The sequence below is a fragment of the Podarcis muralis genome, chromosome 11, assembly GCF_964188315.1.
Source record: "Podarcis muralis chromosome 11, rPodMur119.hap1.1, whole genome shotgun sequence".
Lineage (NCBI taxonomy): Eukaryota > Metazoa > Chordata > Lepidosauria > Squamata > Lacertidae > Podarcis > Podarcis muralis.
The window spans coordinates 19,128,656-19,142,482 of NC_135665.1; the positions used below are offsets into that span (position 1 = coordinate 19,128,656).

A 13,827-nucleotide genomic window follows, 5' to 3' on the forward strand; every position below is an offset into this window, starting at 1 on the left:
TACTATTTCAGTGCATTAAATTACTATACAGTTGTACCTTGGTTGTCGAACGCCTTGGTTTTCAGATGTTTTGGCTCCTGAATGCTGCAAACCCAGAAGTGAATGTTCTGGTTTGTGAACGTTTTTCAGAAGCCGAATGTCCGACGCAGCTTCCATGGGTTTCGATTGAGTGCAGGAAGCTCCTGCAGCCAATCAGAAGCCGTGCCTTGGTTTTCGAACATTTCAAATGGACTCCCAGAATGAATTAAGTTCAGGAACAAGGTACCACTGTACTTAAAACATCTTGGGCAAGACTTGGTTGAGGAAGACTGCTTTTTACAGCAACTGCGGAATGGAAATGTGGAATAGAAGCGCTCTTATCAGTTATTTGATATTATTGATAATAAAGGTAAAGGAACCCCTGACCATTAGGTCCAGTCGTGGCCGACTCTGGGGTTGCGGCGCTCATCTCTCTTTATTGGCCGAGGGAGCCGGCGTACAGCTTCCGGGTCATGTGGCCAGCATGACTAAGCCACTTCTGGCAAACCAGAGCAGCACACGGAAACGCCGTTTACCTTCCCGCCGGAGTGGTACCTATTTATCTACTTGCACTTTGATGTGCTTTCGAACTGCTAGATTGGCAGGAGGTGGGACTGAGCAATGGGAGCTTACCCCGTCGCAGGGATTCGAACCGCCAACCTTCTGATCAGCAAGTCCTAGGCTCTGTGGTTTAACCCACAGCGCCACCAGTACCTAGTTAGTAAAGGAAGTGCTTTCACGACCAACTGATTTTAGTTACCATTTTTATTTTAGGAGCGGTAATCAATGCCCGTAGGGACGCGGGTGGTGCTGTGGGTAAAAGCCTCAGCACCTAGGGCTTGCCGATCGAAAGGTCGGCGGTTCGAATCCCCGCGGCGGGGTGCGCTCCTGTTGCTCGGTCCCAGCGCCTGCCAACCTAGCAGTTCGAAAGCACCCCCGGGTGCAAGTAGATAAATAGGGACCGCTTACTGGCGGGAAGGTAAACGGCGTTTCCGTGTGCTGCGCTGGCTCGCCAGATGCAGCTTGTCACGCTGGCCACGTGACCCGGAAGTGTCTGCGGACAGCGCTGGCCCCCGGCCTATAGAGTGAGATGGGTGCACAACCCTAGAGTCTGTCAAGACTGGCCCGTATGGGCAGGGGAACCTTTACCTTTACCTTTAATCAATGCCCGTCAGTTCAGCACTGTTATCCCTCAACACAACCGCCGCATGAAATCATGAAGACGAAGATCACAGCCACCCAGTTGCAACCATACTGGTTGCATCTGGGCACTTTTCCCTCTCCCCCCCCCCCCCCAATAAAAGGAGCAGAGACAGCCATCTATGTTTTATTAACAACATGTTGCTAGCTAAATATGCAGTAACCACATGCCCCTGCTAATATGCTCTGGGTAATTGCACCTTTTAGAAAACAGCGCCGTTCAAAATCCACAGCTATTAAAGTAGGCTTCTTCTTTTTTTTCAAGGAAAAAAAGAAACACCATCTACACATTTCCATTAAATACTTTCTGAATGTGGTGGGGTGGAGTGATGCTATTTCACCCCTGTCAGTTTCAGTTACAAAAACATTTGTTCAGTGGACTATCCTTCTGTAACATTAGGATTGTATAACACTCATAGAGAAGCAGCATGTTTGCAATCTCACCCAGTGACCATTCCTTGGCGAGCTCACAGACTAACTATTCAGAAGCAATTTTCTTCAGGCTGAATTTATGTGCTGACCGTAGCAGATCACTTCCCATAATAACCCTTCCCCCCCCCCACCCAGCCTTAAATACAATCTGTCTCCCACTCACTGTAATAATAATGCGCAAATGACTGTAATTTTGCAGACATGAAACGGCCTAAAGTGAAACGTGTCTAAACAGAGGTCGGTTTTGAAAATCGGAGCTATTAACCAAATAAGTAAAATATATATTGTTTATTAAAAAAAAGGAAAATCCAACAGAGGCCTATGTTAGTTCAAGAAATCCCCCCCCCCTCCCCCAAAGGGAAATAAACACCCAACTACCTTAATTTTGCTTTTCTCGTTAATGTATGGGCCGAGTGTTGATGGCTAATGAGAGGGAATAAACAGGCTCTGGAGTTGCATGCGAAAGCATGATTAGAACTGCATAGATGTACGAAATGTGTTGACACATGCCGTTGTAGCTGAAACGTCTTTGGTAGTAGACTTTATCAATCCAGGATGATGATGTCACCACAGAAAATTTGGTCTGAATGTTGCCTTGGCAAACATTCGTCAGACAAAGAGCTGCCAATGATATAATCCGCTCCAATGACCATAATAACAATAATAATAATACCTTAAACCTTAAACCTGATCCTATTCTCCGTCGGGAGCCAGTGCAGCTGGTATAGCACCGGGTGAATGTGATCTCGCAGCGAGGACCCCATAAACCTAACCAGACACACCAACTCTATGGGCTAAAAGCCTCTACAGCCCCCCCCTGCCCCCGGACTGGCTCAGTCTCCCCATATCTTGCCGGGAAGTTGCCCTGGGCTGCATGGCTACATGACATCCTAACCACGTCTACTCAAAAGTAAGTCCTAGTGGATTCAATGGGGCTTATCCCCACGTTAGTGGGGTTGGAACTGCAGCCTTAGTCACTGGATTGGAGCTGAAATCTTGCATTCATTTGGGAATAAGCCAGTGAAAACTCAAGTTACCTTCAAGAAAACACGCACTGGATTGTACTGTAAGGATATAATCCTATGTACACTCAGTTGGGAGTGAGTCACAGTGAAATCAATGGGGCATGGTGTGTTTTCCCATATATTTTTTTGCCAAATGCATTGTTTCCAAAACTACGTCTAAAAACTAGCACCACAAAGCCTTTCAGAAATAGTTTGCAATGCACAGAACTCGAGTTTATGATTAATGTTTACAGTGCTCTGTGTTTCTCAAATGGTAGCCTCTGCTGCCTGGGTAACACCCACTTTGCAAGCATTTGGTTTTGTTAGTAATGTGCAGTACACTCTGAAATTCTCTGTGTGGGAGGATCTCTGAAGAGATGACACAACAGACTTTATTTACATTGAAACTGTGCGGCTATAAACAGAACTCTTCTAAAGAATTCATCTTCTCGCTCCCAGGAAACAATCCATTTGTAGAGAGGCAAACAGTACAGTTGTTTATTTTTTAAAAATAATTTTTATTGATGATTTTCAATTTTACACATTTCAATAATCATACAAATATGTTAACATTTCAAAACTCAGCTTCCTTTCCCTTTCTTTCTGCGGTTCCTTAATTTATTTTTTAAAATATTTTCTGCATATTCCAAATTATTCATCATTTATTCATCTACTTTCAATGTATGCTCTTATAAAACTGCAGGTTATTACAATAATCCTGCCTGTGCTCTTATCTGTTTACAATTTGTTTGTAAATATTCAATAAACCATTTCCACTCTTTTATAAAAAGTTTGTTATCTTGATTTCTTATTTGCCCGGTAAGTTTCGCGACAGTACAGTTGTTTAAACTGCTCAAAGAAGTGCGTCCCAAGCTCGGGAACTTCCCAACATAAAATTTACTCTTGTCTTCTCTTCTCAGTCCACCACCAACAGGTCTGTGAACCAATGCATGAATTTTAATTCATGCGTGTGTAGCCCACTGTGTAATGTGTGGCGCTTGTGAGCTGAAAGGCTATGCTAACAATCACGTCTGAAGAGGAATAGAACCGAGTATTTCAGTTCTTCCTAAAACTACTTGAAGAATCACCTTCTACTGTTTATTCCTGCCTGGTCCTTCAGATCTTCATCAGAAGATCTGATGGTGATCAGGTTCATCCATCTAATGAAGTGAGGCAGGCAGAAACTAGGGGAAAGACCTGTTTGGTGGTGACACCCTGCGTAGGGAATGATTTCCAATTGTCTCAATTTTCCAGGGACAGTCCCGGAATTACAGAAGCTATGCTAGTTTCTGATTTGATCCTGGAGTGTCCTGGTTTTCCTGTTTTCCTCCCCTCCATGTCTCAGAGAACAATGAAAAGTGGTGTGTAGTTGCAAAAATGGAGTTTATACTGAAAATAAAATAGCTGCACCAAATCAAGGAAACGGTGAAGCTGGCATATGAAGCCCTTCCTAGAATTTTGAAGAAAAAGGTCGCCGATCCACTCTAAATTCTATAACTGCAATCCTTCAGCAGCCATACATTTCTAAGGAAACACGTGGAACGTTTATTCCTTCATTGTAAATGGAGCCTTACACTGTCCTTGAAGAAGTAAGTCCCACAGTATTCAATCGAGCTTACTCCCAGATAACTGTGTAAAACCTGCAATCCTAAGCATTTTTACTCAGAACTAAGTCTCATTCAATTCAATAGGATTTACTCTCTGGTATGTTCCTGAATCAGGGACACGGGTGGCGCTGTGGGTTAAACCACAGAGCCTAGGACTTGCCGATCAGAAGGTCGGCGGTTCAAATCCCCGTGACGGGGTTAGCTCCCGTTGCTTGGTCCCTGCTCCTGCCCACCTAGCAGTTCAAAAGCATGTCAAAGTGCAAGTAAATAAATAGGTACCGCTCCAGCGGGAAGGTAAACGGCGTTTCCGTGCACTGCTCTGCTTCGCCAGAAGCGGCTTAGTCATGCTGGCCACATGACCCAGAAGCTGTCTGTGGACAAACGCCGGCTCCCTCGGCCTGTAAAGCGAGATGAGCGCCGCAACCTCAGAATCGGCCACGACTGGACCTAATGGTCAGGGGGGTGGCGCTGTGGGTAAAACCTCAGTGCCTAGGACTTGCCGATCGTATGGTCGGCGGTTCGAATCCCCGCGGCGGGGTGAGTTCCCGTCATTCGGTCCCAGCTCCTGCCCACCTAGCAGTTCGAAAGCACCCCTAAGTGCAAGTAGATAAATAGGTACCGCTTTATAGCGGGAAGGTAAACGGTGTTTCCGCGTGCTGCTTTGGTGCCGGCTCGCCAGAGCAGCTTCGTCACGCTGGCCACGTGACCCGGAAGTGTCTGCGGACAGCGCTGGCTCCCGGCCTCTAGAGCGAGATGAGCACGCAACCCCAGAGTCGGTCACGACTGGCCCGTACGGGCAGGGGTACCTTTACCTATGTCCCTGAACATTCTCACAGTTTCTTCTTCTATTATTATTATTATTATTATTATTATTATTATTATTATTATTTATTATTATTATTATTATTATATCCCACCTTTTCCCTTGACAGGGACTTAAGGCAGCTTACCACTAACTTTTTATTTCTTTCCATTTATCTGTGGAAGATGTTGCACACGATCCCTTCCTGCACACATTTTTTCTTTACAACAATCCTGTGAGGTAGGTTCAGTGAAGAGGTTGCAGTGGGTTCAAGGTGACTGATGTAGATGTGCCCATGACATCTATGTTTGCAGCAAGATCAAAGGCAGGAGAAGCTTATTGATGTAGAATAGAACGTCCCTATTTTCATCGGAGAAATGTGGGAGGGTAGGGCATTCTCTCTTCACACACATACTTTCCTTAATTCAGTCAAGCAAAAGGCATCATCAGAGTTCAAGCACAAATTTCAGCCAGGCAAAAATACTGAAGGAGGCTGGAGCTGCAGTGGGTTGGTGGCTTGGAGAGAGTCCCTAGGCCAGGCTTACCAGACATGGGCCATGTTAAATAGTGGGTAGACATGGCAGACGACACAGCGATTTCTCCAAAGCAGCTCTTTATTCGTAAGCTGGAACAGAACTGAACAACAAACAGCAAACAGATCAGCCGGCCTGCTTTTATAGGCAGCCGGCTGTCAACATTGTAGGAACAACAACCCAGGGTTTCCCATCCTAAAGTAACTGACGTGGACCTGAGTGAAAACTATATACACGATACTCCTGGTGGCCAGGGTGAGAACTTCAATACATAACAGGCCGGATCACTCTCGTGGAGGTCCTCCATGGGCCAGACTGGTGCAGAGCAATGCCAGAAATCGCATCTGTGCATGTCTGCGGCGCCAGAAATCGCTTCTGCATATGCTCAGATGCCAAAAATCGCACCTGCGCAGAAGCAATTTTTGGCGTCTGGGCATGCGTAGAAGCAATTTTCAGCACCGCGGACATGCTCAGGCATGATTTCTGGCATCTGGGCATGTGCAGAAACGATTTCCAGAGCCACGGAAGACAGTCCCCGCGCCACACTTTACTAGCGTGTGGGGACTTGCCGCACGAGCGGCTCGGTTCTGGGGTGGCTGGTGGGCCAGTTAAACAGCCTCCATGGACCGCTTCTGGCCCATGGGCCTCAGGTTGCTGACCCCTGCCCTAGGCCCTGACTGTCACATTTGGTTCTCCTCTCATATAAGGTTAAAATATGCAAAATTGCACTTTACCTTGGACCAAAAGCTTCATACTCCTCAGGCACAGAATAGGCCGAGCTAAATAAAAATGCGCATAAAAGCTAAAGCTCATTTGCAAAGCCAATCTTAAGTCACTGTGTTTCTTGACCAGAGAAAAATGACTTTAAAATAAAGGCATGTACAGTGGTACCTCTGGTTATGTACTTAATTCGTTCTGGAGGTCTGTTTTTAACCTGAAACTGTTCTTAACCTGAAGCACCACTTTAACTAATGGAGCCTCCCACTGCTGCCGCGCCACAGGAGCATGATTTCTGTTCTCATCCTGAAGCAAATTTCTTAACCCGAGGTACTATTTCTGGGTTAGTGGAGTCTGTAACCTGAAGCATATGTATCCTGAAGCGTATATAACCCGAGGTACCACTGTATTGGTAAAGGACTGTCCTTAATTGGCAGACATGGCATGGGTTGTAAGCAGCACATTTTAAACCAACAGTTGACTGAGAAATATTCATGAGCGAGGACTGATCACAAAAGAAAATCAAATTAGTTTTTAACAAGATTCTAACAATAGTGCAGAAGTGTCCCAGCCATTGTTTTAACCACAAGGGAAAATGCAACAATATGTTTGTGGCAGATTAAGCTTGATTAAGCTTTTGAATGGAAAGGGAGAAAATGTAAGGTTTGGATAAGCGAATGTGGTCAGTAATACTAAATGCCCATGTTCTGCACACTTATAAGCCTTTTGAAGTCAATAGGATTTATGAGCATGCAAAGTAACTCAAGGCAGTAGCCTTAGTCAAAAGCAATCTTTAGTCAGGCAAATGTTTTCTTTTCAGAATGAGGAGGCTCATGTTAACCGTTTACTCATCCACAAATTTTTACACTGAGCGCCCTTCTGATGTCCCGATGGAAACACTTAATGCAGCAGTAGGGCTCAATCCATTTATCATTTTGAGCAATACATTGCAATTTTCATGCTTTAACTTTTGGATAAAATTGTCTTATTATCTGCTCAAATATTCCTTTTTTTAAAGAAATGCAATCTTGGTTCCCACCGGTTAGATGTTCAGAAAAATCCAAAACAAAACCTTTGCAGCAAGCTGCAAAAGGAATCTGCTGTGCCTGATGAAACAATGATTAGTATTAACTCGCATGTATATGCTTAATGGTTTCTAATGAATGGCCGCAGAACTACCTCCCAATAATCAGGCATTTTAATTATGGCATGGTTTCCCCCCCAGCTCTGAGCAAGCCAGCAGTCCTTTAGGCTGCTGCAGTAAAAGAAGGCATTCTGTACAACGAGGATGGGGGAAGGGCTGTCTCTTTATAGTTTCCTGATATTGGAAGGCGCTGCTGTTTCAATGCATCCGTGGTTGGCTCTCAATCCAAAGCAAAATGCAATTGTTGATGAGCTGCAGTCGCTGGAAGGAGGTTAAGCGGAGTGATGGGCGGTGGGGGCGGGGAAGCTGGAAAATAATTGTATTCTCACTGATGTGTTCACGTGGTCGTTAAGTGGATTTTTTCCCTTCTTTTTTTTTTTTTTTCTATTCCAGTTCGGTGCTCGCGGCAGTAAATCAGCAAGCTTGGAAACAAAAGGGTTACAACTCCTTTGCGCAATAAATATCGAACTGTCCTACTTAAGTCATATTGTAAAAATGAGCAGAATATAAAATGTGGGGGGAGGGGGAGGCTGAGAAAGGGCGATTGGGCTTTATGCGGGTGGGGGAAGGGGACAGGGTCCCTGCTCTCCTTTTTTGCAAGCGTCGCTCAAAAGCCTTTCTCATCTGTATTATTATTTATTATTATTATTACTAAAAGGAAATCCGCAGGCAGCGCCGTGTTGTTGCAAAGATTCAGCGAGGGGCCATTCGGAGAAACGAGACGAGATTTTCAATGGCTCCTTGGAAAAAAAATCACATAGGGAAGCTATTAGTTGTGGTTTTGCAAACAGCAGCAGCAGCAACACACACACACACAGACACAGACACGAGTGGAGGAGTCTCCCTCTTGCTTCCCTGCAGGAGACACGGCTTGCGCTTCTCCTCACCCGCTTTGCTGCTCCTTTAATTTAAATAAAATGTATAGGCTAATGCCGTAATTGAAATGGGAAACATGATTTGTATCTTGCTGTAGCAGGAGGCTGCCTATTGGAGCCCCCAGCGCAGCCGGGCGATTGCAAAATACAAGGCTTTTTCTATGTGTGTGTGTGTGTGTGTGTGTGAGCGCGCGCGTGCATTTCTCACCCCCCCTCCGGGAGCCGAGAGGAGCAGCTGTCCAATCAGAGAGCCCGGTTTCATAAAAGCTGGCCTCTGATTGGACGGATGGGAAAGGGCATTGGGAACAAAGAAAAGTCCCTTTTCAGGTACAGAGTCTATGCTTGCTTCACACTCTCCCTGCAGTTCTGATTTCTGCTGCTCGCTGTTTGCAGCTGAGCTGGTTTGTGCAGTGCGCTCTCTCATGTGTGCATGGCGAGAGGCTGTGTGTTTTGCAGGGATTTTTATTTTATTTTTTTTATTTCTAAAAAAAAATATCTTTTTATTTTAAAGGTCCATGACATCTGGTGCTGTTTTCTTCCAACAAAACACAACAACAACAACAAAAAACCAAAACCCATAAATCTTGTTGAAGAAATCTAGCCTCTCTCTTCTTTTTTTTAAATGTTTTTTTCCTCCCAACATAAAAATCGGCTGCAACCAAAACACACTCAAAGCAGTTGTAGAAGGAAAAGGTCAACTCGATTCAATACAGACCGTAAGTACGGCTGCGTGGTGTCTCTCGATAGCACTTTAGAGGGGATATATATAAACATATACTGATATATATTTATATCTATCCATAGGAAAGGGGAGTGAGTGTTAAGAAATGTGTGCAACCTGGTGTATTCGGGCTTAGAAATAAAAATCCACGATCACAGTGAGGAATATTTAGGAGAGGGCTGAAAGCCTCGCACAAATCACCCTTAATGTGCACTGGAAGGGAGGGGTCGCGTTAAATATATTACCTTTTTTCTTGGAGGGGGTGGGTGTTACTGACCAAATAGGGAGAATAGAAATGGACATAATTGTGGACCTTACCTGTCATTCACACCTTCCCCCCTCCAAAGAAAAAAAGATCGGGGAGATCTTGTGTTAAAATACAAAACAAGCTCTCATTTTTTTGGAGGGGGGGGAAGGAAATGTCCTTCTGTCACATTGGAACAAATGTTTGCAATGCTTAAAACCGGGGCGGCCCGTGTGCTTTTGGCGCAGTGAGCGAGTCAAAAGAAACAGCCTCTTCTTCCCACCTCCTCCCGTGTAAAAAAAAACAAAAATAAATAAAAACGCAACCCCCAAAACTGCCACGGCCCGATAGAGATCCGCGAAGTGGTTCGTTGCGCTGGCATTTTATTACAATGAAATAAAAATAGATCGCCGGGCAAAGGACCCTCCCAGTCCTTGCCTGCATTTTTGGGCTTCGTACCTGGAAGCTGTGCCAGCCCTCGAGGGAAAGGGAGAGAAAAATCGACCTTATTTCCAAACCCCCCACCGCATTTCTTTCCTTTTTAAAGACCAGATCAGTATTTTCTTGATACGGTTGTCAACCCCCCCCCCTTTTTTTTGTTCTCACGACGACCAATTGAGCCCTTGATCCTCACGTGATGTGAAAAGCTTGAACTGTAACAAAATCGCTCCTTTTAGGTGGTTGGTGGCTCCTTCTCCCTCGCCCATCCCCCGCTTCTCCCGCGCCCTCCTCCTCCTTCTTGCCTGCTGCGTTCCTTCCTTCCTTCCTTCTTTCTTTCTCGCCTGCCTCTCTCTCTCTCTTTTTTCCACCCTTCCCCCTCCCCGAACATACATGCAACGCTCCGCTTTTCCAATCTCTCCGCAATTCATTACAGCTTTTAGCTTTCCAAGCGCCAGCTAATTAAAAAATACCCAGCCAAGGCGAGGAGGAGGAGGAGGGGAATAAATGAAAACGATGAACCAGGGTTTGCTGGAACGATTCTGAAAGAGAGAGAGGGGGGGGGGAACCACCCCTCTGTCCTGAAAACAAGGTCGCCCATTTTTATATCTCTGGACTCTTAATTACTGAATTACCCACATGACTTACTCACGCCTGCAAACACCCAAACCCTGAAAAGCAATTGCAATCCGATTCCCCACCCCCTTTAAACTTTAAATGGTGGGAATATTTTGCTTCCTTTTTTTTTGCAAAGGATCCCTTTCCATCTGCACTCCCACCAAATCTTCTGATAACTGGTTTATCAGGCTCTGCTTTTTATTCCCTCCCTTTTCCTCTCTTTCCCTCCCCCCTTCCTTCTCTCTCTCTCTCTCTCTCTCTCTCTCTCTCTTTCTCCCTCCCTCTTTCCCCCTCAAGTTAGTTCAAGAAGTCAGATCTGTCAGGACGGGAGGAGGGGGGGGGGGGAAATGCCACTTCCCGACTAACAGGCGGAATCCAGCCCAGATTTTCAGTCCTCTCTCTGCCCCCCTCCCTCTCTCTCACTAATTTTCCCCGATGTTAGCACATTCTGCCTTGTAACGACCCGGACGCCTGTAGGTTTTCTTTCATGGGATCATTACTTACTGATCAGGATGGCTGCAGAATCTGGAACTGACGACGGGATGTGAAGTTGGAGGAAAACAATTTTGCAACCTTTTTTAATTTTTGTTTTTTGCTACAATCACATCATCTTGGTGCTTTGCTCCAGCAAGGGAGGGGAGAAAAGGATTTTTCTTTTTTCCTGGGGGGGTGCTTGAGGGCTTCTGATGTTGTGAATGTGAAATGCTACCTTGCAAGCCGGTGAAGTTGTGAGCAACCAAATATTTTAAGGAGGAAAAAACCACACCAAATCTCCAAAGAAAAGGTGGTGGTAGTTTTGTGTGTGTGTGTGTGTGTGTGCGGGGGGGGGACCTCTGTTTCCCCCCTCATTGCCAAAGTGGAAATATGTTCCTCGACGATTACTCTGGCAGAAATGTTACTTTGGTTTCTTCTACGTGATCACTTGCTCTTTTAAGGAAAATGAAATGGGGGAGCTGACTTTTTTGCTGAGACCAGTGAGGAGAGAATTTTGATTTGCTGGCTTAATTTTTTTTTAATAAAAAAAAAATGATAACAGATTGAAGGTAAGCAATGTACGTAATATGTATGTAAATATTTGGACACTCAGCCATTGGAAAGGGGCAGATTCCTTTGAAAATAATTTTAGCTAAGCTGTGTCAAACACACACTCATTTGCGGTTAGAGGCCGCCTTGGAAGTAGATCATTTAAAGTGTATGTCTTAATCAGTTTCCTGTACAGTCAGTAATACTATATTTAACAGATGGAGCCGTAGGTGACCTAAGACGACATTAGGACCACTTTTAGAAATGTTATCTCCTTTGCATTTTAAAGAGAAATGGTGCATTCACCTTCCCTCAGGTAAACAAAAAAAAGGCTAAAATGAATATGCACTTTCATTGGCTCTTTTTGTGTGTGTCAGTAACCTCCTCCGTCCCCGCCTCCCTCACAGAAACAAGATAATCTAGAGAAAAGTCACAAAACTTGAAGGGGGCTGGTTTAAAATAACAAAATTTTTGGAATGCGTTTTGGGAGGGAAGCTGCTCTCCCTCTCTTTGTGCCTAAGTGATCCAGAATCACATTCACTGCTTGGTATTTTTTTGTGGATTTAAATCTGTCAACTTTAAAAGGGTTTTGTTTTGTTTTTTGCTGTGGTTTTTGTTTTTGGTACATGCCATTTTAAAGAGTGATCTTGGATGATGGGATGCAACTCTAGGGAAGATGCTCATTATCAAAGGCTTCTGTTTATCAGACCTCTTTAAAATTAATATATGGAGTGTCTTTTCTGTCTCCCTTGCCTCTATATTTTTAATTTTATTATATTCTGGTAACACCCAGCCAAGAAATATTCGACTTTTCCCCTTCCTCGCAGGAAAAGGTGAACCTGGACTTCAGGGTATCTACCCAAATATACCTGGGGAAGGAAGGCGAGAAGAATTACATTTTAAAAAGGCCCACGGAGATAAACGAATGTCCCCTCATCTCCAAAGGAAAGTTCGTCTGATTTTTACTCCAGAGGTCTCATATTCAGGATGTCATTGAACACTTCCGCTGCTGGCAAAGGTGTGGATCCAAACACGGTTGATGCTTATGACAGTGGTGATGACTGGGAAATTGGGGTTGGGAATTTAATCATCGATTTGGATGCTGATTTGGAGAAGGACAGACAGAAATTTGAGATGAATAATTCCTCGAGTTCCAAGGATTGTGGGGGTCTCGCTTCCAGTGGGGTGAACGCTACCTCCGCCTTAGCTGATGGCCTAAAATTTGCTTCCGTCCAGCCCCCCGCCCCGCAGGGGAATTCTTCACACAAAGAAACGAGCAAATCAAAAGTGAAAAGGAGTAAAACTTCGAAGGATGCTAGTAAATCTCTGCCTTCTTCTGCCTTGTATGGGATTCCTGAAATCAGCAGCGCTGGCAAGAGGCAGGAAGCCCAAGGGCGCTCAGGCGAGGCGGCTGGCATGAATTCAGCGCTGGGTCAAAGTGTGAGCGCCAACTCAAATGGCAATAACAACACCAGCAGCAGCAACAACAACAACGGCAGCGGCAGCGGCAGCGCTATTGCTTCCTGTGGGAAAAATAATAAAGAGGAGAAGGCAGGTAAAGCCCAGGGCAGCAGAGGCTCCAAGCGGGATAAGGATGGAGGGAAATCCAGGAAGGACAAGCAACTTGACCTGCAGCAGGGACACAACAACAACGGGAGCCAACCTCCCCCTGGGCACTTGTATGGCTTTGGGACCAAGGGAGGTGGCGTTGGGAGCAACAGCCCTTTCAACTGCGCCGCCTCCGCCGTGGGGGATGTGAGCAAAAGCGCCCCAGATTCAGGGTTAATGGGGAACTCTCTCTTGGTAAAGAAAGAAGAGGAGGAGGAGGAAAGCCACAGGAGAATCAAGAAGCTGAAAACAGAAAAGGTAAGACCATGTGCTTTCCTGCCCCCTTCCTTGTTGTTTGATGAAACTTCCCACAACTCCTGCTCAGCTTCTTGCTCTGTTTGCATATAACATTTCAAACTCCCTTTCTCGGTTTCCCCCAGTCACCCCTTGGCACCCTGGAGTAAATCTTACCTGTTTGCAGTTTGTTTGGGTATTTTTGTTGTTGTTGTTGTTCCGGGAGGGAAACACCAATGCATTGTGGTTCTTAATTTGTTTTGGCTTCGGCGTTTGTTAATCTTGCTGTTTGAAATTGCTTATCTGTTGTGGGTTCTTCATTGCCTACACTCAAAGGGGGGGGGGGGAGGAAGTGGTGGTGTCCCTCCTGCCCAGGTGTCGAGAAATTCCTACCCCCACAACAGCAACAAAGGATGTAGAGCAGATATTGGAATCTTCTAATGCCATGGGTTTGAAGGATAATCCCAAAGAGTTATTGTATTTTTGGTTTTTTTGGGGGGTGGAATAATAAGGTGGAGAGTCACTGCTGCTCCTACCAAAGCCAGGAAGCCCTACATAATTCAGAAACTGCCATAAGGAGTGCTTTGTCAGCAGTCATGCGGTGTGCGG

General features: G+C 45.3%; 1 protein-coding gene across 3 annotated transcripts in view; it reads left to right on the plus strand.

The window, feature by feature from the left end:
- Nucleotides 1-8,697: 8,697 nt before the first annotated feature.
- Nucleotides 8,698-13,827, plus strand: part of ZNF608 (zinc finger protein 608) — a 124,535-nt gene continuing 119,405 nt past the window's right edge. Inside the window, exons 1-2 of one of the 3 annotated variants that reach the window (XM_028749388.2) lie at nt 8,698-9,048; nt 12,204-13,242. In XM_028749388.2, coding sequence (XP_028605221.2) covers nt 12,364-13,242 — 879 coding nt within the window. In that variant the 5' untranslated portion in view covers nt 8,698-9,048; nt 12,204-12,363. Of the gene's footprint in view, nt 9,049-9,939; nt 11,397-12,203; nt 13,243-13,827 lie in introns of those variants that run through there. The other 2 variants (XM_028749389.2, XM_028749387.2) reach the window with 2 other exon arrangements.